This window comes from Gadus morhua, chromosome 14 (genome assembly GCF_902167405.1).
Source record: "Gadus morhua chromosome 14, gadMor3.0, whole genome shotgun sequence".
In the NCBI taxonomy this organism is placed as follows: Eukaryota; Metazoa; Chordata; class Actinopteri; order Gadiformes; family Gadidae; genus Gadus; species Gadus morhua.
The window spans coordinates 788,396-814,287 of record NC_044061.1 but is presented as its reverse complement, the minus strand read 5'-3'; the positions used below and the strand labels follow the sequence as shown (position 1 = coordinate 814,287).

Genomic DNA, 25,892 nt, shown 5'->3' with positions numbered 1-25,892 from the left:
CATGGATTACTTATTGTTCAGTGCTTTAGGCTAGAATTTAGAATCATCGACAAAACCATAATCGTTTGTCAGCATAACCCCTTACCATTTATTATAATATTTATTGCAAAACAAGGCAGTAAGAATGTGGAGCCCGGCTAGTGAGTACATGTTTAAACCTGTTATGGCTTCTCTATCTACTTCCATTTTGTGCAAAATATTACCATTTGTACATTAGGGAAAGATTTTAGCATATTGCTGAACGTGTGTGTGTGTGTGTGTGCGTGTGCGTGCGTGCGTGTGCGTGTGTGTGTGTGTGTGTGTGTGTGTGCGCTGCAGAACTCGTCCTCCTGGGTCCTCTATAACCTGGCCTCCTTCTACTGGCGTGTGAAGAACGAGCCGCGCCGGGCGGTGGACTGTGTGGTGCGCGCCCTCCATTTCTCCCCCAGGTAGGAGCCCCCAGAGCCCCCTTTATCAGGTCCACCCCCCCACCCCCTCACCGTGACCACACACAGCGTCCGGGCCTGGACCTATATGTTATCCATACATTTACCGTAGGGGTGTGACGGTACACGTATCGGTACTGAACCGTCACGGTACAGGCACTTCGATGCGGTTACAGAGGTGTACCGTGGTACGTAAATGTGGCGTACATAGCGTTAATATGGCGAATGTAAAGGCTTGTTATGCGATGCAGAATTTAAAACTTGTAGTCGGATTTCCAACCGGACCGTTTAGCTAAAGTATACTACTCCGACTTCGTAATCCGCTCAGCAGCTCTCCATCGGGACGTCGGATACAAATGCAATTCGCCGCCCGATCTATCTTATATGTTGTCTACAAACCATGTAAGCCGTGTCGTAAATAAACTTCCAAAGCTTTTCAAATCTTATTTGGTGTTTTATTGGTCCTTAAGGTGCAAAGTAAACAATGTACAAAGTAATTAAGGCGCAAAGTCAAACCGGAGACGTGATTCCATAAATGATTTAGTTAGAGGCCCAATCACAGCCCTTGCCGTCTCCTTTGCGTCGACCAATAAGTCCATGGCGTCGACGGATAGTTAAAAAATATTGGATGAGCACGTAAGCTACGGGGAGGGTCTCCGACAGGCTCTCCGGCCATGCAGAGGGCTCTCTGTGTCTACCTACAGCACTTTAACATGCACACGCATTTGAAAAGGCCCCAACCAGGCGTTACTATCAGCGTTGCTGTGGAAAAAAAAACGAGCTGTGCAAACCCAGCTCACAAAACTATTTCAACAACCGCTGTCTGGGAATTCAGGAATGCAAATGCCATAACCAAGTTTATTGGTGTTTTCATTGCTGCTTATCTACGGGTTGAGAAACAAGCAGTTTTTTTTTAATATTCCCCTTAAATATTACCCGTACCATACCGTGACTTAAAAACAGAGGGACGTACCGAGTCGTGACTTTTGATGACCGTTACACCCCTGATTGACCGGTAGCTGCTCCAACCACCAACAAATCCGTAAGATAACAGGCAGGACTTAAAGGCCTCCCGCCTGTGTGTGCGTCTGAGGGGACCCCTCTTTGTGTTGTGTGTGTGCGTCTAAGGGGACCCCTCTTTGTGTTGTGTGTGTGCGTCTAAGAGGACCCCTCTTGTGTTGTGTGTGTGTGCGTCTAAGGGGACCCCCCTTGTCTTGTATGTGTGCATCTGAGGGGACCCCTCTTGTGTTGTGTGTGTGTGCGTCTGAGGGGACCCCTCTTGTGTTGTGTGTGTGTGTGTGTCTGAGGGGCCCCCTCTTGTGTTGTGTGTGTGCGTCTAAGGGGACCCCTCTTGTGTTGTGTGTGTCTAAGGGGACCCCCCTTGTGTTGTATGTGTGTGCGTCTGAGGGGACCCCTCTTGTGTTGTGTGTGCGTGTGTGCGTCTGAGGGGAACCCTCTTGTGTTGTGTGTGTGTGTGCGTCTGAGGGGACCCCTCTTGTGTTGTGTGTGTGCGTCTAAGGGGACCCCCCTTGTGTTGTGTTGTGTGTGTGCGTCTAAGGGGACCCCCGTTGTGTTGTGTGTGTGCGTCTAAGGGGACCCCCGTTGTGTTGTGTGTGTGCGTCTAAGGGGCCCCCTCTTGTGTTGTGTGTGTGCGTCTAAGGGGACCCCCCCTTGTGTTGTGTTGTGTGTGTGTGCGTCTAAGGGGACCCCTCTTGTGTTGTGTGTGTGCGTCTAAGGGGACCCCCTTGTGTTGCGTTGTGTGTGTGCGTCTAAGGGGACCCCCTTGTGTTGCGTTGTGTGTGTGCGTCTAAGGGGACCCCCTTGTGTTGTGTTGTGTGTGTGCCTCTAAGGGGACCCCCTTGTGTTGTGTTGTGTGTGTGTGCGTCTAAGGGGACCCCCTTGTGTTGTGTTGTGTGTGTGCCTCTAAGGGGACCCCCTTGTGTTGTGTGCGCTGCAGGACCCACAAGGACGTGGCGCTGGTGAACATGGCTAACATCCTGCACCGCGCGCACTTCTCGGCCGACGCGGCGGTCCTGGCCCACGCCGCCCTGGACCTCTCCTCAGACCTGTTCACCTGCCACTACACGCTGGGCAACATCTACGCCGTAAGACCCCCCCACCATGGGCACCACCATCACCAGTACCACCACCACCACCATCAGTAGCACCATGGGCACCACTACCACCACCACCATTACTAATACCACCACCACCACCACCACCAGTAGCACCATGGGCACCACTACCACCACCACCATTACTAATACCACCACCACCACCACCACCAGTAGCACCATGGGCACCACTACCACCACCACCATTACTAATACCACCACCACCACCACCACCACCAGTAGCACGATGGGCACCACTACCACCACCACCATTACTAATACCACCACCACCACCACCACCAGTACCACCATGGGCACCACTACCACCACCACCATTACTAATACCACCACCACCACCAGTAACACGATGGGCACCACTACCACCACCACCATTACTAATACCACCACCACCACCACCACCAGTACCACCATGGGCACCACTACCACCACCACCATTACTAATACCACCACCACCACCACCACCAGTAGCACCATGGGCACCACTACCACCACCACCACCATTACTAATACCACCACCACCACCAGTAACACGATGGGCACCACTACCACCACCACCACCATTACTAATACCACCACCACCACCAGTAACACGATGGGCACCACTACCACCACCACCACCATTACTAATACCACCACCACCACCAGTAGCACCATGGGCACCACTACCACCACCACCACCATTACTAATACCACCACCACCACCAGTAACACGATGGGCACCACTACCACCACCACCATTACTAATACCACCACCACCACCACCACCAGTAGCACCATGGGCACCACTACCACCACCACCATTACTAATACCACCACCACCACCACCACCAGTAGCACCATGGGCACCACTACCACCACCACCATTACTAATACCACCACCAACACCATTACTAATACCACCACCACCACCAGTAGCACCATGGGCACCACTACCACCACCACCATTACTAATACCACCACCACCACCACCACCAGTAGCACGATGGGCACCACTACCACCACCACCATTACTAATACCACCACCAACACCATTACTAATACCACCACCACCCCCATTACTGATCCCATGACCATTGAATTCCACAACCACCACCACACCAGATGCCACATGCCACAGCTTCAGCTTATTTCAGAACCACTACACCATCACAGGCCAACGCCACCAGCAGAAATGTTACTCAGACGGCCAGAACCACAACACCATCACAGGCCAACGCCAACAGCAGACATGTTACTCAGACGGCCAGAACCACAACACCATCACAGGCCAACGCCACCAGCAGACATGTTACTCAGACGGCCAGAACCACAACTGCGTGTGACCCTTGGTTGACCCCAGCGCTGTCCCGCTCTGCAGATGCTGGGCGAGTACAACCACTCGGTGCTGTGCTACGAGCAGGCCCTGGCGGCCCAGCCCGGCCTGGAGCAGGCCCTGCGCAGGAAGCACGCTGTGCTGTGTCAGCAGAAGCTGGAGCAGCGCCTGGAGGCCCAGCACAGGTCAGAGCGCCTCAACACCAGACCCACCAGACAGGAGACAGACACACCAGACAGGAGACAGACACACCAGACAGGAGACAGGAGACGGATCCACCAGACAGGAGACAGGAGACAGACACACCAGACAGGAGACAGACACACCAGACAGGAGACAGGAGACGGATCCACCAGACAGGAGACAGGAGACAGACACACCAGACAGGAGACAGGAGACAGACACACCAGACAGGAGACAGACTCACCAGACAGGAGACAGACCCACCAGACAGGAGACAGACCCACCAGACAGGAGACAGACCCACCAGACAGGAGACAGACTCACCAGACAGGAGACAGACTCACCAGACAGGAGACAGACCCACCAGACAGGAGACAGACCCACCAGACAGGTGACAGACTCACCAGACAGGAGACAGACTCACCAGACAGGAGACAGACACACCAGACAGGAGACAGACCTACCAGACAGGAGACAGACTCACCAGACAGGAGACAGACTCACCAGACAGGAGACAGACTCACCAGACAGGAGACAGGAGACAGACTCACCAGACAGGAGACAGACTCACCAGACAGGAGACAGACTCACCAAACAGGAGACGGACCCACCAGACAGGAGACGGACTCACCAGACAGGAGACAGACACACCAGACAGGAGACGGACCCACCAGACAGGAGACGGACCCACCAGACAGGAGACGGACCCACCAGACAGGAGACAGACCCACCAGACAGGAGACAGACCCACCAGACAGGAGACAAACCCACCAGACAGGAGACAGGAGACAGACCCACCAGACAGGAGACGGACCCACCAGACAGGAGACGGACCCACCAGACAGGAGACGGACCCACCAGACAGGAGACAGACCCACCAGACAGGAGACAGACCCACCAGACAGGAGACGGATACCCCAGACTGGAGACAGGAGACAGGCTCACCAGACAGGAGACAGACACACCAGACAGGAGACAGGAGACAGACCCACCAGACAGGAGACAGACTCACCAGACAGGAGACAGACCCACCAGACAGGAGACAGGAGACAGACAGGAGACACACACCAGACAGGAGACAGACTCACCAGACAGGAGACAGACTCACCAGACAGGAGACAGACACCAGACAGGAGACACTCACCAGACAGGAGCCACGGTGCCAACATCGTTCCGTCTGAATGCAGACAAAGAACAGAACTATTGAGGGGGTGCGACACGAGTCTCAAGTCCTATCTCGGTACAGCTTAAAGGACTGTGGCGGATGAGCTTAAAGATATAGTAGATTACAGAGGTCTGAAAGGTAGCCTCAGTGTATAGCCTATCCAGACGGTTAAAGCACACAACGCTCACATCATGAGAAGGAATGAAAAGCTGTGAGGTGACGACGTAAAGCCCAACCTATGATCTGTGTGTAGCACAGAGCACTACTCTACTCCACACGCTAACGGGTGCACCACCTCCCACAGGTCGCTGCAGCGGACGCTGAACGAGCTGAAGGAGTACCAGAAGCAGCACGACCACTACCTCCGCCAGCAGGAGGCGCTAGACAAGCACAAGCTGCTGCAGGAAGAGCAGATCCTGCGCAACATCATCCACGAGACGCAGATGGCCAAGGAGGCCCAGCTGGGTGAGCTGCACACGCAATTAACTAGACCTGGAATCAATTAGACCTGGAATCAATTAGACCTGGAATCTATTAGACCTGGAATCAATTAGACCTGGAATCCATTAGACCTTGATTATATTAGACCTGGATTCAATTAGACCTGGAATCCATTAGACCTGGATTCAATTAGACCTGGAATCCATTAGACCTGGATTCAATTAGACCTGGAATCCATTAGACCTGAAATCCATTAGACCTGGAATCCATTAGACCTGGAATACATTAGACCTGAAATCTATTAGACCTGAAATCTATTAGACCTGAAATCCATTAGACCTGGAATCCATTAGACCTGGATCAATTAGACCTGGAATCCATTAGACCTGGAATCCATTAGACCTGGAATCAATTAGACCTGGATCAATTAGACCTGGAATCCATTAGACCTGGAATCCATTAGACCTGGAATCTATTAGACCTGAAATCCATTAGACCTGGATTCAATTAGACCTGGAATCAATTAGACCTGGATTCAATTAGACAGACTATCAATTGGATCTGGAACCAATACTGGCAGTCGTAGTCGTAGTTTTAGTAGTAGTTGTAGGGGTAGTGGTTGTTGGGGTCAAAAACATAATTACTTGTTTGTGGTGATCAAGTTCAAGTGCGGCATATTTTAGTTTTTTACCTCTCTGCATTACTCCGAGGATGTGTATAATTGAGTTTCACTCATGTATGTATTTTTTTACTTTAATGAATTACTTTTTGGAATGTTGTTTGGTCATCTGCCCTCCCTGATGGCTCACAGAACCATTCATCCCTGCCTGTATTGATGTCTGACTAACCCATGTACTAACCCATGTATGATCAGCTGGTCTGTCCCTCGGGTCAGACCACCAGACTGGCGTTTGACTTGCTCCTGCTTCAAGTAGTTATGACCGATCACGTTGCTGTGGGCGGGGTAGGCTGGTAACTGTAGCAACCCTCTCATTAAAGCCTTCTTCTGTAAGCCTCATCCACTCACCTGAATGAGTTTCTGTTCAGTTTAATATCTCCATTCTGGTCGACAGCCGTAACCTCGCCCTATACAGCCTCGTTCTTCACATCGTAGGATTAGCCGCCACTATACGATCACAGCTCATGGAGAAACCATGTTTTCACCCTTGCACAATATCCATTCAGCCATGGCTAGAACGCTTTCAAACACAAAACATAAATAAAGAATGGGGCGTACTAAAACTACTCAAGATGTGTCTTTTTTTGATGTTCTTTCTCTGTTTCTGTCTGTCTGTCTCTCTTCCTCTCTCTGTCTTTTTCTATCTGTTTCTCTCTGTTTCTGTCTGTCTCTCCCTCTCCCTGTGGGTTCCCTTTCTCTCTCTCTCTCTCTCTCTCTGGGTTCCTGTCCGTCTCTCTGTCTCCCTGTGGGTTCCTGTCTGTGTCTGTCTCTCTGTCTCCGTCTCTCCCTGTCTGTCTCTCTGTCTGTCTGTCTGTCTCCCTGTGAGTTCCTGTCTGTCTCTCTGTCTCCCTGTCTCTCCCTGTGGGTCCCTGTCTGTGTCTGTCTGTCTCGCTGTGGGTCCCTGTCTGTGTCTGTCTGTCTCTCGCTGTGGGTCCCTGTCTGTCTCTCTGTCTCCCTGTGGGTCTGTGTCTGTCTGTCTGTCTCGCTGTGGGTCCCTGTCTGTCTGTGTCTGTCTCTCGCTGTGGGTTCCTGTCTGTGTCTGTCTGTCTCTCGCTGTGGGTTCCTGTCTGTGTCTGTCTGTCTCTCCCTGTGGGTCCCTGTCTGTGTCTGTCTGTCTCTCGCTGTGGGTCCCTGTCTGTCTCTCTGTCTGTCTCGCTGTGGGTCTCTTTCTGTGTCTGTCTGTCTCCCTGTGGGTTCCTGTCTGTCTCTCTGTCTGTCTGTCTCTCGCTGTGGGTCCCTGTCTGTGTCTGTCTGTCTCTCGCTGTGGGTCCCTGTCTGTCTCTCTGTCTGTCTGTCTCCCTGTGGGTTCCTGTCTGTCTCTCTGTCTGTCTGTCTCTCGCTGTGGGTTCCTGTCTCCAGGGAACCACCAGATGTGTTGCCTCGGCCAGCCACAGCGACATCTCCTCTGCCCCTTTGACCTCCCTGTGCGCTATCACCGTGGGGACCTGTTTGAACACGTCCACTACGTTCAGGTGGGTGTTGGCTCACCTAGTAGTACAAGTAGTACTAGTAGAAGTAGTACTAGCAGTAGTAGTAGCAGTTCACAAAGCTTTTCCAATATCCTTCAGTGAGGCCTCCACACGGCGTTCCCAACGTTGTCCCTCTCCCTCCCTTCCTCCCTCCCTAGTTCGGGGAAGAGGTGTCCGTGGCCTCCAGCATGGCGCTGGTCTCCGACCGCAGCCCCAACCTCACGGCCTCCAGCCCCCAGCTCCACCCCTCCGTGTCCGGGGACCAGGACCCCGCTGTGGCCTTCTGGGGCGGCCGGCAGGGCCCCGCCCAGGTGAGACACGCCCCCCGCAGGCCCATGCTGCTGCTGCTGGCGGCCGCTGGCGGCTGCTGGCGGCTGCTGGCGGCTACTGGCGGCCACAGGCTGCCGCTGGCTGCCGCTGGCTGCTACTGGCTGCTTCAGGCTGCTACTGGCTGCCACTGGCTGCTATTGGTTGTTACTGGCTGTTACTGGCTGCTACTGGCTGCCACTGGCTACAGCTGCTTTTGCTGGCGGCTGCTGGCGGCTACAGGCTGCTGCTGGCTGCTTCAGGCTGCTACTGGCTGCTATTGGCTGTTTCTGGCTGTTACTTGCTGTTACTGGCTGCTACTGGCTGCTACTGGCTGCTTCAGGCTGCTACTGGCTGCTACTGGCTGTTACTGGCTGCTACTGGCTGCCACTGGCTACTACTGGCTGCTACTGGCTGCCACTGGCTGCCACTGGCTACTACTGGCTGCCACTGGCTACTACTGGCTGCTACTGGCTGCTACTGGCTGTTACTGGCTGCTACTGGCTGCCACTGGCTACTACTGGCTGCTACTGGCTGCCACTGGCTGCCACTGGCTACTACTGGCTGCCACTGGCTACTACTGGCTGCTACTGGCTGCTTCAGGCTGCTACTGGCTGCCACTTGCTGCCACTGGCTGCCAGGGATGAACCCTAAAGCGTGTTCTTCCTCAGGACATGCAGAGGATGCTGTGGCCTCGCAGGGCGGACTGTGCCCAGGAGTTCCCCAGCATCCCCCCGGCCCACCTGCTGCCCACCTTCTACCTCCCGCCGGAAGCCCAGGGCCTCAGGTCAGTCTGCGGCCCTCTGAGCCCTCACTGAGAGCTACTGCCATAGGTCACAGGTGTATCTGGATGTGTGTGTAGCCCAGGCCCTCTGAACCCCCACCACTAAGCGTGCAGCCCGGGGTTTGTAACATGGGGGGTGTGTGTGCAGCCCAGTGGCAGACTACCTCTACGGGAGCAGCAGTCCTCCTCAGACCACCGCCCTGCCGGACTGTGGCTCTGCCTCCCAGCCCCCTCCCGCCCTGCTGCCCGCCTCCCTGGACTGGCCCCTGGAGGAGAAGCAGCTGCCCGACCTGTTCGCCGCCAAGGTACGGGGGGGGCACCGGAGCACATCAGACGTAGAAGAAGGGTTGGAAACAGGGTTCTTAACGTTATGAGAGGAATTGTACTCATTATAAATATATATATTTTGACAGTGTGTCAGGTTTACTTGACTTATTGCATCACTCTCTTAAAACAGAAAAAACCTTGGAAATATGTTGCATAATGGCTTTGAACTGGTATTGAGAAAAGAGTTTTAATTCTATTCCTTGTGTGTGTCTAGGTGTTAATACTAGGTCCTTGTATTGAAACTGTGTCCCTGTGCGTGTCCAGGTGTTGATCCTGTGTCCTTGTCTCCTTGTGTGTCCAGGTGTTGATCCTGTGTCCTTGTCTCCTTGTGTGTCCAGGTGTTGATCCTGTGTCCTTGTCTCCTTGTGTGTCCAGGTGTTGATCCTGTGTCCTTGTCTCCTTGTCTCCTTGTGTGTCCAGGTGTTGATCCTGTGTCCTTGTCTCCTTGTGTGTCCAGGTGTTGATCCTGTGTCCTTGTCTCCTTGTGTGTCCAGGTGTTGATCCTGTGTCCTTGTCGCCTTGTGTGTCCAGGTGTTGATCCTGTGTCCTTGTCTCCTTGTGTGTCCAGGTGTTGATCCTGTGTCCTTGTCGCCTTGTGTGTCCAGGTGTTGATCCTGTGTCCTTGTCTCCTTGTGTGTCCAGGTGTTGATCCTGTGTCCTTGTCTCCTTGTGTGTCCAGGTGTTGATCCTGTGTCCTTGTCTCCTTGTGTGTCCAGGTGTTGATCCTGTGTCCTTGTCTCCTTGTGTGTCCAGATGTTGATCCTGTGTCCTTGTCTCCTTGTCTCCTTGTGTTTCCAGGTGTTGATCCTGTCTCCTTGTCTCCTTGTGTGTCCAGGTGTTGATCCTGTGTCCTTGTCTCCTTGTCTCCTTGTGTGTCCAGGTGTTGATCCTGTCTCCTTGTCTCCTTGTGTGTCCAGGTGTTGATCCTGTGTCCTTGTCTCCTTGTGTGTCCAGGTGTTGATCCTGTCTCCTTGTCTCCTTGTGTGTCCAGGTGTTGATCCTGTCTCCTTGTCTCCTTGTGTGTCCAGGTGTTGCAGGTGCGCAGTGGCGGCTGGTCATTGGACCAGATTGGCTCCAGAATAGCTCAATCTTTAAAGCAGGTAAGTCCGCCCGTAGGTTCACCTCAGAGATGATTCTATCTTTTGTCTAATTAATTTAATCAGGAGATGATAGAATTATATTTAAAAAAACATTTTTATCATTCTAAATATGTTGGGAATGGCGGAGCCCTCCCAGTGGCGTTCTCTGGGTATCTGTGTCTGAGCCCCCCTCTGTAGGAGTCATTCAGGTTTAATATCTGACCATCAGTGCTCCTCCCTGATTGGTCGGAGGTAGTCTGGTCCTGATTGGTGTGAGCCTTTCGAGGCCCCGCCCTCACCGCCCGCTGTCCGCAGGCCAAGGCGCCGCGCTGGCTGCTGCACAACGAGGCGGCCGTCTTCTGGCGCGCCCGCGGCAACGGGAGCCGCGCCCTGCGCTGCCTGAGGCAGAGCCTGGCCGCGGCCCCGCCGGCCCACCGCCACCTGGCCCTGAGCAACGCCGCCAACCTGCTGCTGCACCACGGCCTGGCCGCGCACGCCCACACCCTGCTGCAGCACGCGCTGGAGCTCAACGCCTCCGAGGTGAGCCACAGCCTCCCTACTGCCCTCTACAGCGGCAGCACTCCGACTGGGAGGGGGGCATGTGGGTCCTCCTGGGGTCCTCCTGGGGTCCTCCTGGGGACCTCCTGGGGACCTCCTGGGGTCCTCCTGGGGACCTCCTGGGGTCCTCCTGGGGTCTGGGTTAACCGTCATTTAAACAGCTTCCTCCACCTTCTGATTGGTCCTTTTGTTATTCCCAAGTTGACCTGAGTGCAGGTAGGGTGCAGGTAGACGACGTTGGAGGAGACCCAACTGAAGGCCTAGCGTGTTGTTATCTAAAGGATCAGGGGGCTGAGGGTCCAGGTTGGGATTGCAATAGAGAAGTTTCCTGCAACATCCAGAATTCAGAGAGACTTTGCTAGAGTTACGTATGAGTACTTTGGTAGAGCGAGACTCGATTGGACACGATAACAAACAGACCGGGATCGAGGGACAGGGAAGGTCAAAGGTTGTGATCCGTCCTATAATAATAGAACCTGAGCCTGTCCGTGGCAGAAGCAAGCCCTTTTAGAGGCCGTATTCTGACGAGCAGCAGCCTTCTCCCTCGTTACTGACCCAATTCACTGAACCCGTGGTCCGCAGTCGTCCTTAGACCCTTATGATGGGAGGACCACCAGAAGCTGTCCTTACCTCTTCTCCAGTCAATACACCCCTGGGTTCTGGGCCAGTGGGGGGGTGAGGGGTGTTTCAGAGGCCCTCCTCCTGGTTCAGGGCGGAGCTGGGCTGCAGGGGTCCACCTGGAGCCCACTCCTTGACGCGGTGCTCAGGTGGTCCGTGGAGGAGAGGAGAGGCCTGATGCGGCCCCCAGACGTAGATGAACCCTCCCTAGGGATGGCTGCTCGTCATTCACTGAGAACGAGGACTCAGCCGAGGACATGGAGCGCCTTCTGGAAGGGAGACCAACCCCTTCAGGGGCTTAGGCAGTGACATCCACGTCACGGGGCAGTATGTCACTAGAAAATCCATTTCATTTTGATTAAATTCCACTTGGTCTCGGGACAAAGGCTGCTTTGAATGCAGGGTATTTATAGAGGTAGGCATTGATAACCTGGGCATCGGGTGCAAGAATGGATTCTATTTTTATAACCTCCCCAAGTTTTGGACGTCTAATAAACAAGTTGACGGAGCATCTTGAGCCCATGGAACATCTCCTGACTCCCTTGGTCCCCCTCAAATGCCTCCCAGGGCACTCGTCTCTAATGACTGAAGCGTTCTTCTTACAGACAGAAATACTTCATTCCCTTCTCATGCAGTCGTTAAGGGTTATCAAGGAGCGCATGAGATAATGATTTTACATCAAATCCTTTGAAACTCCTTCAACTCCTTCAGGCAGATTCAATTGATGGATTCTATTCGATCTCCTGTCCACATCATCAAGCTGGTGACCAATTAGCGTCCACTAACAGGCCAAGGGGTTCAGGTGATTAGCTGACTGGGAGATGTTCTCCGGAGCAGATGTTTGGTAGGTGTCTAGCGGTCACATCCTCTGGGAGATGGTTCTTCTAACGGTCTGGAGGTGGTCTCTGGCCCCAGCCCCACAGCCTGCTGAGGGTGCTTCCTCTAGGAGATGCACTGGTTCTTCTAACGGTCTGGAGGTGGTCTCTGGCCCCAGCCCCACAGCCTGCTGAGGGTGCTTCCTCTAGGAGATGCACTGGTTCCTCTAACGGTCTGGATGTTGTCTCTGGCCCCAGCCCCACAGCCTGCTGAGCCTGGTGAGCGTGCATCTGGCCCAGGGCAACGTGACGGGGGCTCTGGCCCTGTTCCGCCATGCCCTGGAGGCCGGGCTGGCCCCCCCCTCCCCCCTGGAGGGCTGTGAGCAGTGCCACTCCAGCCTGCCCCTGCTGCGCTGCCTGCAGTTCTACCCCTCCCTCTACAACCTCTCCCAGCGCCAGCCCTGCCCGCGTGAGTCCGCCCCGCCGCTGCAGACACGTGCACAAACGCACACACAAACACGCACACAAACGCACGCCTAAACGCACACACACAAACGCACACACGTAAACGCACACACAAACGCACGCACAAACACGCACACAAACGCACGCACATAAACGCACGCACACAAACGCACACATAAACGCACGCACACAAACGCACGCACAAACACGAGTGCGTACACCCACACGCACGGGCACGTATCCAAACACACACGTATGCACGCAGGCGTACAGACCCTGTGATAGTAAAACCAACAGGATAGAAATAGAGCGATGCTTCCTATTTCAGCACACAGGGATCATCAGTAGGCGCTACTTGGCAGTGCTAGGGCTCAGAATATAGCTCCTTCTGCCGGTTGTTTTTGCTCTCTGTGCTGCTGCTCATGGTTGGTTGCGTCACCAGGTGGGTGCTACACACTGGTAGTGGATGAGGTGTCAGATCACACGCACACACACAAACACACTCCAAATATGTAAGGTGCTTTGGCTGTCTTGAAAAGTGTGTATGTAAATGTAATGAATAATTATTATTATTGTTCCAGCTTTTTGCACACTATTGGCCTAGAACAAGCGACCTCATAGCTCATTAGAAGAATATAACTCCTGGTACAGCCAGGGACAGAAACATATAACACTTATGAGCCGCACTCGTCCAGTTGACTGCAATCTGCAACCTCGCCACTAGATGGCAGTAAATCATACACCGTGCACCTTTAAGATCAGAGCTAATTAATTAAAAATCTCAAAATATGACTACACCGATTTCATCAGTTGATGGTGTGAGTTTGAGGCGGGATGGTACCTGGACTGCAGTAATGGATCACATTAAGGGGAGCACAGGAGCATTGCCTGGAGGGAGGAGGAGCACAGAAACAGCTCCCCCTGCTGGGCCTTCCTGGCTGCTGAGCGCTGGAGGATCTCGACCAATAGAAGCTGAGCCTTCGGAAGGCACGCCGTCGCCAATCTATGTGAGAGAACGAGTTCAAAGGGAGCGTTAGAATACAACACGACTATAACAAACGGAGGCATGACCGCATCCCAACGCAGCCATCAAAGGTTCAGACCTCTCCTGGTTCTCTCTTGATCCCACTAGGACTCATCATCCCAGGAGGCCGCTGGACGTTGTTGACCTAGAGGTCCCTCTCCCGCTGTGCAGTTGTTCTAGATGCAGTAGCTCAATAAGAGCCCAATGATCCCCGCTGGAGCCAACGTCGGTGCCTGTGTTCCTTTAACTCCCGCTGCATGTTAGCTGGAGTGCGGAGGGGAGTGCTTTGAAGTGGAGACATTTGGCTGCTCAATAATTCAGGCGGCTGGAAATAGCTGCCTCCCGATTTAGAAGGCTCTATATTTTACTCACCAGAGCTAAATATTGCTCCCAGGCAAGACACGCAGCACAGCAACATGCTGCCAGGGTGTGTGTGTGTGTGTGTGTGTGTGTGTGTGTGTGTGTGTGTGTGTGTGTGTGTGTGTGTGTGTGTGTTACTAACATAGGTAAGGAGCCTCTCTCCTGAGATCAGTGCATGTAGTCCACCTGGAGACCCACCCTTACCCAATCAGGCTCTCCTCCACACGGTGCATCAGAGCTCACCCAGCGAGGGTTCACATCCCATAGTGTCGGCTGACCTCATTACACATATACTCTAAATATTCATGGTATAGCATCTCAAATGGAAACATTTCCCTTTTATTGTACTCGAGAAACAGCATCTGGATACTCGTATTATTTTTTTGTTCGGTAGACGTCCCTACTTCAAACACACGCGTGTTACCGAGCCGTCATGTTGCAGTCCTCCTCAGAATTCATACCCAAAGAAATCAGTTTTAGCAGATTCCTCCATCATTCATGTGGTCTCAATCAGGTGTTTGATGAGGCTGAAACAGTGCATCTAGTGATGACCCAAGCAGCTGTGTCCCTGTGACTTGTTGTTAGTGTTGAGTTATTATTATTTTTGGGACAATATGAATGGAATATATATTGGAATTACAAATATTAAGTAATACGCGTAAAGTAATAAAAATCATCTTGAAATATATTTACATACTCAATTATCACATGTCTAGTCTCTATTTGAGAGATTAAATTGTATTGCATGATGACACCAATTTCGTACACTTGGCATGTATGGTGTGATGAAGAGTGTGATCAGGACTCCCATGTATGGTGTGATGAAGAGTGTGATCAGGACTCCCATGGTGTCATGATGAAGAGTGTGATCAGGACTCCCATGGTGTCATGATGAAGAGTGTGATCAGGACTCCCATGTTGTTATGATGAAGAGTGTGATCAGGACTCCCATGGTGTCATGATGAAGAGTGTGATCAGGACTCCCATGGTGTCATGATGAAGAGTGTGATCAGGACTCCCATGTTGTCATGATGAAGAGTGTGATCAGGACTCCCATGGTGTCATGATGAAGAGTGTGATCAGGACTCCCATGGTGTCATGATGAAGAGTGTGATCAGGACTCCCATGGTGTCATGATGAAGAGTGTGATCAGGACTCCCATGGTGTCATGATGAAGAGTGTGATCAGGACTCCCATGGTGTCATGATGAAGAGTGTGATCAGGACTCCCATGGTGTCAGGATGAAGAGTGTGATCCCTGTGCCCTGCTGCCTGTACCCTATCAGCCTGTAATGGCGTTGTTTCCCCTCTAGTGGGCGCCGTCTGCATGGCGGAGGACAGCCTGGCCATCCAGCTGGAGGAGTGGGAGAGCGGCCCGGACCCCAGCCAGGACGTGGGGGGGCTGGCCCCGGGGCCCACCGTGGAGGAGGCCCTGCTGTTTGAGAGTAAGTCCAGGGCCCGGCCTGGTGGGGGTGGTGGGGGTCTGTAGGGCCTGGGGGGGGTCTGTAGGGCCTGGTGGTGGTGGGGGTCTAAAGGGCCTGGTGGTGGGGGTCTGTAGGGCCTGGTGGTGGGGGTCTGTAGGGCCTGGTGGTGGGGGTCTGTAGGGCCCGGTGGTGGGGGTCTGTAGGGCCTGGTGGGGGTCTGTAGGGCCTGGTGGGGGTCTGTAGGGCCTGGTGGTGGGGGTCTAAATGGCCTGGTGGTGGGGGTCTAAAGGGCCTGGTGGTGGGGGTCTAAAGGGCCTGGTGGTGGGGGTCTGTAGGGCCTGGTGGTGGGGGTCTGTAGGGCCTGGTGGTGGGGGTCTGTAGGGCCTGGTGGTGGGGGTCTGTAGGGCCTGGTGGGGGTCTGTAGGGCCTGGTGGGGGTCTGTAGGGCCTGGTGGTGGGGGTCTGTAGGGCCTGGTGGGGGTCTGTAGGGCCTGGTGGGGGTCTGTAGGGCCTGGTGGGGGTCTGTAGGGCCTGGGGGGGGTCTGTAGGGCCTGGGGGGGGTCTGTAGGGCCTGGGGGGGGTCTGTAGGGCCTGGTGGGGGTCTAAAGGGCCTGGTGGGGGGGGTCTGTAGGGCCTGGTGGTGGGGGTCTGTAGGGCCTGGTGGTGGGGGTCTGTAGGGCCCGGTGGGGGCGGTCTGTAGGGCCCGGTGGGGGGGGTCTGTAGGGCCTGGTGGTGGTGGGGGTCTGTAGGGCCTGGTGGGGGTCTGTAGGGCCTGGTGGTGGGGGTCTAAATGGCCTGGTGGTGGGGGTCTAAAGGGCCTGGTGGTGGGGGTCTAAAGGGCCTGGTGGGGGTCTGTAGGGCCTGGTGGGCCTGGGGGGGGTCTGTAGGGCCTGGGGGGGGGTCTAAAGGTTCTGCATCAGGATGTTTTTCACCGTTGAGCGCGGGACACAAAGAGGACAGCTGTAAGAGCTTTGTATGGTTCAGAGTAAGGATTGGTTCAACCCCGGTCACGCTCACCTGAGGTCCCTAAGACAGCCCATAATCAGACGCGTTACACTAACGGCACACTTAGGGTTCTGCAACGCACCCACCCAGCCTTGGAGCGCTGTGGACCCCGCCCCAGCGCCCTCTGGTGGGGGGCGGACCACGCTGTCTGGCTGACCTCTCTCCCCCCTCCAGAGGTGGTGGTGGTGGACAGCAACGGGTCGGGGGAGGCGGGGGGCCGGCCGCGCCCCCCCCCCTCGGTGGCGGGGTTCGGCCAGTCCTCCCCGGGGGCGGGCGGGGGCCGGGCGGAGGGCGAGGAGGAGTGGCAGCTGAAGGAGGACCTGATGGGGGCCTTCGAGGGGGCCCTGGACGTGGGCGGGAAGCGGGGCGACCTGCGGGGGATCCGCGTGCTGAAGAGCGACCGGGTGATGGGGGCCCGCGCCGGGGGGGGGCCCTGCTTCGGGAACTGTGAGGACGACGACGGCGCCGAGTGGGTGAGTGACTGTCAACCCCCTCCAGTCAGACCATCAACCCCCTCCAGTCAGACCATCAGCCCCCTCCAGTCAGACCATCAGCCCCCTCCAGTCAGACCATCAACCCCCTCCAGTCAGACCATCAACCCCCTCCAGTCAGACCATCAACCCCCTCCAGTCAGACCATCAACCCCCTCCTGTAAGACCATCAACCCCCTCCAGTCAGACCATCAACCCCCTCCTGTAAGACCATCAACCCCCTCCAGTCAGACCATCAACCCCCTCCAGTCAGACCATCAACCCCCTCCAGTCAGACCATCAACCCCCTCCAGTCAGACCATCAACCCCCTCCAGTCAGACCATCAACCCCCTCCAGTCAGACCATCAACCCCCTCCAGTCAGACCATCAGCCCCCTCCTGTAAGACCATCAACCCCCTCCTGTAAGACCATCAACCCCCTCCAGTCAGACCATCAGCCCCCTCCTGTAAGACCATCAGCCCCCTCCTGTAAGACCATCAGCCCCTCCAGTCAGACCATCAGCCCCTCCAGTCAGACCATCAGCCCCCTCCAGTCTGACCATCAGCCCCCTCCAGTCAGACCATCAACCCCCTCCAGTCAGACCATCAACCCCCTCCTGTAAGACCATCAACCCCCTCCAGTCAGACCATCACCCCCCTCCAGTCAGACCATCAGCCCCTCCAGTCAGACCATCAGCCCCTCCAGTCAGACCATCAGCCCCCTCCAGTCTGACCATCAGCCCCCTCCAGTCTGATCTTTAACCCCCCCTCCTCAGATCACCTTCCAGGTGAAGCGGGTCAGGAAGTCCAAGCTGGACGGCTCGGAGGGCTCGGGAGCGGAGGACGGCCAGCAGGGGGAGCTGCTCCCCGGGGGCCACTCGGTCCTGGAGATCAGCGGGCCCACCATCCCCTCGCCCGGACCCTCAGGTGCCCGCTCCCCGCTCCCCCCAGCCCTCACCCCTCACCCCCCCCCCTGCTGCTGCCTCTTAGAGGGACAGGGGGAGTGGCCTCCATCAGGCGCTAGCCTCTGCTGGGGCACTAAAGGAGAAGGCCACGTCACAGTGCCAGGGGTACACCTGATCTCACTGCTCAGGCAGCACGCCCCCAGAGGCAGTCTTTAGGAACACAGTTCATCCGGTGGAGGCTGGAGAGGATTAACGGGGTCGTTGGTAATGTAGCCTTCAGCATCGTCCTCCAGCTGGTAGAGAGTCCCTATCCACGGCCCCCACTGAGGCCTAACCCTAACCCTAACCCTAACCCTAACCCTCCTTTAGGGGGGAGGGCCTCGGTGGGGCAGCCCGTCCCCCACTGAGGCCCCCTCCTTTAGGGGGGAGGGCCTCGGTGGGGCAGCCCGTCCCCCACTGAGGCCCCCTCCTTTAGGGGGGAGGGTCTCGGTGGGGCAGCCCGTCCCCCACTGAGGCCCCCTCCTTTAGGGGGGAGGGCCTCGGTGGGGCAGCCCGTCCCCCCCTGAGGCCCCCACTCCTAAAGCAGCGCTGTGAGGCTCTCCCTGACTGTCTGCTCTCCGCAGGGCGCTGGCGGGACTACTCCAGTCTGGGCTGGCCGGGGCCGGAGGAGTGCCAGCGGACGCGGAGGGTGGACCTCACCACCGTGGCCAGCACCTGGCTGGCCGTGTCCGCCAAGAACATCGAGTACGTTGTCCGTCCCCCCCCACGCTGGGGCCTTGGTGTACGGCCTGACGGCCCGTCTGCTGATTCATCTTAGTATGGAGGTGTTGATTAAAGCATGAAATAATGTGTGTCTGTGTGTGTGTGTGTGTGTGTGTGTGTGCCTCTGTGCCCGTGTGTGTGTGTGTGTGCCTCTGTGTGTGTGCCCTCAGCATCACTGAGCACATCGACTTCGCCACCCCGCTGCAGGAGCCGGCTGCGGAGCCGCTCTGCAACGCCGCTCTGCCCTCCAGCATGCACACGCTGGACCACCTGGGGGGCGTGGCCAACCGGGCCGCCATCCACTACACCGGGGAGGTGCAGCTCAGAGAGGTAGGGGGCCCCACCCCGGGGGGGCAGCTCAGAGAGGTAGGGGGCACCACCCCGGGGGGGGGGGTAGTGAGGAGAGGTAGGGGGCACCACCCCGGGGGGGGGGTAGTGAGGAGAGGTAGGGGGCACCACCCCGGGGGGGGGGTAGTGAGGAGAGGTAGGGGACACCACCCCGGGGGGGGGGTAGTGAGGAGGGGGAGGGGGCACCACCCCGGGGGGGGGGTAGTGAGGAGAGGCAGGGGGCACCACCCCGGGGGGGGGGTAGTGAGGAGAGGTAGGGGGCACCACCCCGGGGGGGGGCCAGTGAGGAGAGGTAGGGGGCACCACCCCGGGGGGGGGCCAGTGAGGAGAGGTAGGGGGCACCACCCCGGGGAGGTGCAGCTCAGAGAGGTAGGGGGCACCACCCCGGGGGGGGGGTAGTGAGGAGAGGTAGGGGACACCACCCCGGGGGGGCAGTGAGGAGAGGTAGGGGACACCACCCCGGGGGGGCAGTGAGGAGAGGTAGGGGACACCACCCCGGGGGGGGGCCAGTGAGGAGAGGTAGGGGGCACCACCCCGGGGGGGCAGTGAGGAGAGGTAGGGGACACCACCCCGGGGGGGGGCCAGTGAGGAGAGGTAGGGGACACCACCCCGGGGGGGCAGTGAGGAGAGGTAGGGGACACCACCCCGGGGGGGCAGTGAGGAGAGGTAGGGGACACCACCCCGGGGGGGCAGTGAGGAGAGGTAGGGGACACCACCCCGGGGGGGCAGTGAGGAGAGGTAGGGGACACCACCCCGGGGGGGCAGTGAGGAGAGGTAGGGGACACCACCCCGGGGGGGCAGTGAGGAGAGGTAGGGGACACCACCCCGGGGGGGGGGCCAGTGAGGAGAGGTAGGGGGCACCACCCCGGGGGGGCAGTGAGGAGAGGTAGGGGACACCACCCCGGGGGGGCAGTGAAGAGAGGTAGGGGACACCACCCCGGGGGGGCAGTGAGGAGAGGTAGGGGGCACCACCCCGGGGGGGCAGTGAGGAGAGGTAGGGGGCACCACCCCGGGGGGGTGAGGAGAGGTAGGGGGTAGGGAGGTCCAGGTAGGGGGTAGGGAGGTCCAGTGAGGAGGTAGGGAGGTCCAGTGAGGAGGTAGGGGGTAGGGAGGTCCAGTGAGGAGTTAGGGGGAAGGGAGGTCCAGTGAGGAGGTAGGGGGGTCCAGTGAGGAGGTAGAGAGGTCCAGTGAGGAGGTAGGGAGGTCCAGTGAGGAGGTAGGAGGTAGGGGGGTCCAGTGAGGAGGTAGGGAGGTCCAGTGAGGAGGTAGGAGGTAGGGAGGTCCAGTGAGGAGCTAGGGGGGTCCAGTGAGGAGGTAGGGGGGTCCAGTGAGGAGCTAGGGAGGTCCAGTGAGGAGGTAGGGAGGTCCAGTGAGGAGGTAGGGGGTCCAGTGAGGAGGTAGGGAGGTCCAGTGAGGGGGTAGGAGGTAGGGAGGTCCAGTGAGGAGGTAGGGAGGTCCAGTGAGGAGGTAGGGGGTCCAGTGAGGAGGTAGGGAGGTCCAGTGAGGAGCTAGGGGGGTCCAGTGAGGAGGTAGGGAGGTCCAGTGAGGAGGTAGGAGGTAGGGAGGTCCAGTGAGGAGGTAGGGAGGTCCAGTGAGGAGCTAGGGGGGTCCAGTGAGGAAGTAGGGAGGTCCAGTGAGGAGGTAGGAGGTAGGGAGGTCCAGTGAGGGGGTAGGAGGTAGGGAGGTCCAGTGAGGAGGTAGGGAGGTCCAGTGAGGAGGTAGGGAGGTCCAGTGAGGAGGTAGGAGGTAGGGAGGTCCAGTGAGGAGGTAGGGAGGTCCAGTGAGGAGGTAGGGAGGTCCAGTGAGGAGGTAGGGAGGTCCAGTGAGGAGGTAGGGAGGTCCAGTGAGGAGGTAGGAGGTAGGGAGGTCCAGTGAGGAGGTAGGGAGGTCCAGTGAGGGGGTAGGAGGTCCAGTGAGGAGGTAGGGAGGTCCAGTGAGGGGGTAGGGAGGTCCAGTGAGGGGGTAGGAGGTAGGGAGGTCCAGTGAGGAGGTAGGGAGGTCCAGTGAGGAGGTAGGGAGGTCCAGTGAGGGGGTAGCACGTGTTGGTATCCTAATGGAGAAGAGGAACGTTGTAAAGGGTCTTCATCGTCTCTCTCCGGTAGAGTTGTGTGTTTGCTCCTCACGTTCTCCTCCGGTTCTCCTTCAGGTGCTGCAGAACCTGGGCAAAGAGAAGTTCCCCCCCCAGTCCTTCGAGCAGGTCGGCACGCGCATCGCCAAGGTGCTGGAGAAGGTACGGGGACGGCAGCCGTTGGGACGGACAGGGCTGGGGTCCCAGCCGTTGGGACGGACAGGGCTGGGGTCCCAGCCGCTGGGACGGACAGGGCTGGGGTCCCAGCCGTTGGGACGGACAGGGCTGGGACGGACAGGGCTGGGGTCCCAGCCGTTGGGACGGACAGGGCTGGGACGGACAGGGCTGGGGTCCCAGCCGTTGGGACGGACAGGGCTGGGACGGACAGGGCTGGGGTCCCAGCCGTTGGGACGGACAGGGCTGGGGTCCCAGCCGTTGGGACGGACAGGGCTGGGGTCCCAGCCGTTGGGACGGACAGGGCTGGGACGGGCAGGGCTGGGGTCCCAGCGGCTGGGACGGACAGGGCTGGGGTCCCAGCCGTTGGGACGGACAGGGCTGGGGTCCCAGCCGCTGGGACGGACAGGGCTGGGGTCCCAGCCGTTGGGACGGACAGGGCTGGGGTCCCAGCCGTTGGGACGGACAGGGCTGGGGTCCCAGCCGTTGGGACGGACAGGGCTGGGACGGACAGGGCTGGGGTCCCAGCCGCTGGGACGGACAGGGCTGGGGTCCCAGCCGCTGGGGTCCCCGCCGTTAGGACGGACAGGCTGGGGTCCCCGCATGCATGGCTCTCTGCGGATAACAGATACCATTCAGAAACCGCCTCCAACGACAGGAGAAGGTCCTGTTCTGGACTCACCTCGGGGCCCGAGCGCCCCAGGTTGGGGTCCTCCCTGGTGACCGTAGAGTGACCTGTCTCACTGCTGGCTCCTCTCCTGGTGACCGTAGAGTCTGACCTGTCTCACTGCTGTCTCCTCTCCTGGTGGCCGTAGAGTGGCCTGTCTCACTGCTGTCTCCTGGTGACCGTAGAGTGACCTGTCTCACTGCTGTCTCCTGGTGACCTGGAGTCTGACCTGTCTCACTGCTGTCCCCTCTCCCTCCAGAACCAGACGTCCTGGGTTCTGTCCAGCATGGCGGCCCTGTACTGGAGGGTGAAGGGTCAGGGCAAGAGGGCCATCGACTGCCTGCGCCAGGCCCTGAACTACGCCCCCCACCACATGAAGGCAAGGGTCCCCCCCCAACGCTGACCTCTGACCCCGACACTAGGCCCACACTGTGGAATCTGAAGTCTGATCTCAGACCAGTCCTAACGTGTGTGTGCGTGTGTGTGTGTGTGTGTGTGTGTGTGTGTGTGTGTGTGTGTGCAGGACGTGCCCCTCATCAGCCTGGCCAACATCTTCCAGAACGCCCGCCTGTGGGACGACGCCCTCACCGTGGCCCGCATGGCGGTGGAGATCGCCCCCCACTTCGTGGTCAACCACTTCACGCTGGCCAACGTCTACATCGCCATGGTAACCACCCCGCCCCTCCCCCCCGCCATGACGTTTACATTCAGGGCGCTAGGCAGACGTATTATTGTAAGTATCCAAAGACACTTACAATAAGTCTGTGAACACTAGGTTAACCCATTCCCCGTGTACATCACAGGTAGGATGAGACGCTACACAATGCTAAGGACTGTTGTTAGGTGCTGAGGACTGTTGTTAGGTGCTAAGGACTGTTGTTAGGTGCTGAGGACTGTTGTTAGGTGCTAAGGACTGTTGTTAGGTGCTGAGGACTGTTGTTAGGTGCTGAGGACTGTTGTTAGGTGCTGAGGACTGTTGTTAGGTGCTGAGGACTGTTGTTAGGTGCTGAGGACTGTTGTTAGGTGCTGAGGACTGTTGTTAGGTGCTGAGGACTGTTGTTAGGTGCTGAGGACTGTTGTTAGGTGCTAAGGACTGTTAGGTGCTGAGGACTGTTGTTAGGTGCTGAGGACTGTTGTTAGGTGCTGAGGACTGTTGTTAGGTGCTGAGGACTGTTGTTAGGTGCTGAGGACTGTTGTTAGGTGCTGAGGACTGTTGTTAGCTGCTGAGGACTGTTGTTAGCTGCTGAGGACTGTTGTTAGGTGCTGAGGACTGTTGTTAGGTGCTGAGGACTGTTGTTAGGTGCTGAGGACTGTTGTTAGCCAGGACGTACAACACACTATGGCCCCGTCTCTCCTCGGGGGACGCAGCCTTCGAAGGCGTCATTCGAAGGCCGATTGCGTCACTGCTGCGCGGCTCATTTAAATGCAGCCTCCTTTGTCTGGATTTGAAGGGTCCAGCGGGTGGATCCTTCAGGCCCAACGTATCCTAAGATTCTTTGCACGTTGGATTTTTTTCAGAAATGGCGTCAGCGAGAGCGGGAGCGGCAGTCGCAGCAAATTACAAAACTATGTAAAAACTTTGGGACTATTTTAAATTTGTAACTTTATTGTCAATGTTCAATGACATAAACACGAGCCATATAACGTTAAACTAATTAACGTTATTTTTTATACAATTATTATATAAGGGCTCCATATTTCTCCTCCGCCGTCCGGTTAGAACCGCCGCTGTCAGGGTTGCTAGGTGACAGGAGCGGCGCGTCTTCACGCAAGGTAAATGGTGTCAACGGCTTGTTACAAACTTAAAATGCTCCGTAGGCCAGACCGTCTCATTTAAAAACGTTCGTTGGGTCCGGCCTTCACGGACTAGGAAGGCCACGCCTTCATAGACCGCGTCCCTCGAAGGATGCGTCCCCATCCAGTAGCGTGACCTTAACCAATCCCAGGAGAGGTGCCCTGATGAGCGGAGCGGTCTGACGCCCCCTACAGGCCGTAGGAGGACCTCTGATGACACCTCCTCAAACACCTTCAGTACCAACAGAGCTGACCGCCTCTTACCTACATCCCCTTAATGTACTGTGTGTGTGTGTGTGTGTGTGTGTGTGTGTGTGTGTGTGTGTGTGTGTGTGTGTGTGTGTGTGTGTGTGTGTGTGTGTGTGTGTGTGTGTGTGTGTGTGTGTGTGTGTCTACTGTGGGTGTGTGTGTCTCTGTACTGTGTGTGTGTGTGTGTGTGTGTGTGTGTGTGTGTGTGTGTGTGTCTCTGTACTGTGTGTGTGTGTGTGTGTGTGTGTGTCTCTGTACTGTGTGTGTGTGTGTGTGTGTGTCTCTGTACTGTGTGTGTGTGTGTGTGTGTGTGTGTGTGTGTGTGTGTGTGTGTGTGTGTGTGTGTGTGTGTGTGTGTGTGTGTGTGTGTGTGTGTGTGTGTGTGTGTGTGTGCAGGAGGAGTTTGAGAAGGCCATGCGCTGGTACGAGTCCACCCTGAAGCTGCAGCCTGAGTTCGCTCCGGCCAAAGACCGTCTGAGAACCATCCAGTGCTACCTGCTGACCAAGAGGGAGAGGAGACAGCCCTAGATACACACTACACACACACTACACAATAGAGACACACACTGACTGACTGACTGACAGAGAGGGACCTGCTGACCAAAAGCGAGAGGAGACAGCCCTAGAGACACACTACACACACACTACACAATAGAGACACACACTGACTGACTGAGAGGGACCTGCTGACCAAGAGGGAGAGGAGACAGCCCTAGAGACACACTACACACACACTACACAATAGAGACACACACTGACTGACTGACTGACAGACAGAGAGGGACCTGCTGACCAAGAGGGAGAGGAGACAGCCCTAGAGACACACTACACACACACACGCATTAGAAGCACACACACACACCAACACACACGACCCACTCTACTTCACTGCAGAGCCAGGGCTGTGCGTCCGTCTCAGAAGGCGTGTTCCTCCTGTGAAGCCCAGCTGCTCTGACCTCGTCCGTCCGTAGCGCTGGGTAATAACCTCATCAAACTAGGCTTCATTACTCAACCAGCTGTAGATAACCCCGCCCCCAGGTGTTCCTGCCCGGTCCGCCACCGCCAGAGACGCCAGGCTGAGATAGTTGAGTTTGTTTTCATTAATCAGCTTCCCCTGTAAACCAGAATGAGAAGGGGGGGTGCAGAACACGTCCTTTAAAGGAGCTTCTGAGTTCAGCTCATACCTGAACTGTTCATTTGCCCTGCCAGGTCTGAGCTCCCCGTTCTCAAACTGAACAATCTCTGAGCGCTGCCCCTTCTCCAGCTGACCGCTGCCCCTAACCCTAACCCGACAGTAGAGCCATGCTCTACCAGACACAGGGCCTGCTCTACCAGCCACAGGGCCTGTGTTTGATGGAGAAGGCGTAACCTTTGAACCCTTTAGTGAGACTGACCAGAGAACGACCAGGTCCTCCGCGCCAATCAAACCCACAATCAGTAATTATGTTTTTGCACTCATTTTATTTGGCACCAATCCTATTAATGTGGGACCCATGGATGTTTTGATTTTGGCTTTACAAATGTTTTTAAAACAATCTGGCGTATTAATTTATCAAACATGTCTTTGAAATTTGCTCTTGCCCATAATTACATTATTGCACATACCTCTGTTATTAAATGTACAGTATTAAGGAGTCTTCAGGCTACTGTTTTGTCAGCGTGTTTCTTTACTGGTCCTGTTTAATGTCCGTTAACAGTACAATAGAAAGCCCATAATGCATTGAAACAATGCATGCACAATTAGTCAAAATAAGACTAATTATGAGAGCAAGGGTGTTTCAATGTGCTTCTATTTGAGTCATTTAAACAAAGCTCAGGATCAAATGTTTAGTAAATGACCCTTCAGCCAGAATCTGTCCACCCATCTGAAGGGAATGTCTGTA

The 25,892-nt window shown here is 56.3% G+C and overlaps 1 protein-coding gene across 1 annotated transcript in view; it reads left to right on the top strand.

Annotated features, from left to right (window-relative positions):
• The window catches only part of ttc17 (tetratricopeptide repeat domain 17), a 28,096-nt gene extending 2,441 nt beyond the window's left edge, over window positions 1–25,655 (top strand). Inside the window, exons 6-25 of the mRNA XM_030377330.1 lie at window positions 319–428; window positions 2,383–2,530; window positions 3,918–4,057; window positions 5,525–5,685; window positions 7,700–7,812; window positions 7,968–8,120; window positions 8,787–8,902; window positions 9,048–9,204; window positions 10,255–10,326; window positions 10,621–10,845; window positions 12,555–12,765; window positions 15,458–15,589; window positions 16,747–17,045; window positions 17,819–17,969; window positions 18,571–18,691; window positions 18,880–19,039; window positions 21,204–21,287; window positions 22,226–22,345; window positions 22,490–22,633; window positions 24,406–25,655. Of these exons, the coding sequence (XP_030233190.1) occupies window positions 319–428; window positions 2,383–2,530; window positions 3,918–4,057; window positions 5,525–5,685; window positions 7,700–7,812; window positions 7,968–8,120; window positions 8,787–8,902; window positions 9,048–9,204; window positions 10,255–10,326; window positions 10,621–10,845; window positions 12,555–12,765; window positions 15,458–15,589; window positions 16,747–17,045; window positions 17,819–17,969; window positions 18,571–18,691; window positions 18,880–19,039; window positions 21,204–21,287; window positions 22,226–22,345; window positions 22,490–22,633; window positions 24,406–24,537 (2,949 nt within the window). The 3' untranslated portion in view covers window positions 24,538–25,655. The remainder of the gene's footprint in view (window positions 1–318; window positions 429–2,382; window positions 2,531–3,917; window positions 4,058–5,524; window positions 5,686–7,699; window positions 7,813–7,967; window positions 8,121–8,786; window positions 8,903–9,047; window positions 9,205–10,254; window positions 10,327–10,620; window positions 10,846–12,554; window positions 12,766–15,457; window positions 15,590–16,746; window positions 17,046–17,818; window positions 17,970–18,570; window positions 18,692–18,879; window positions 19,040–21,203; window positions 21,288–22,225; window positions 22,346–22,489; window positions 22,634–24,405) is intronic.
• Window positions 25,656–25,892: the final 237 nt, after the last annotated feature.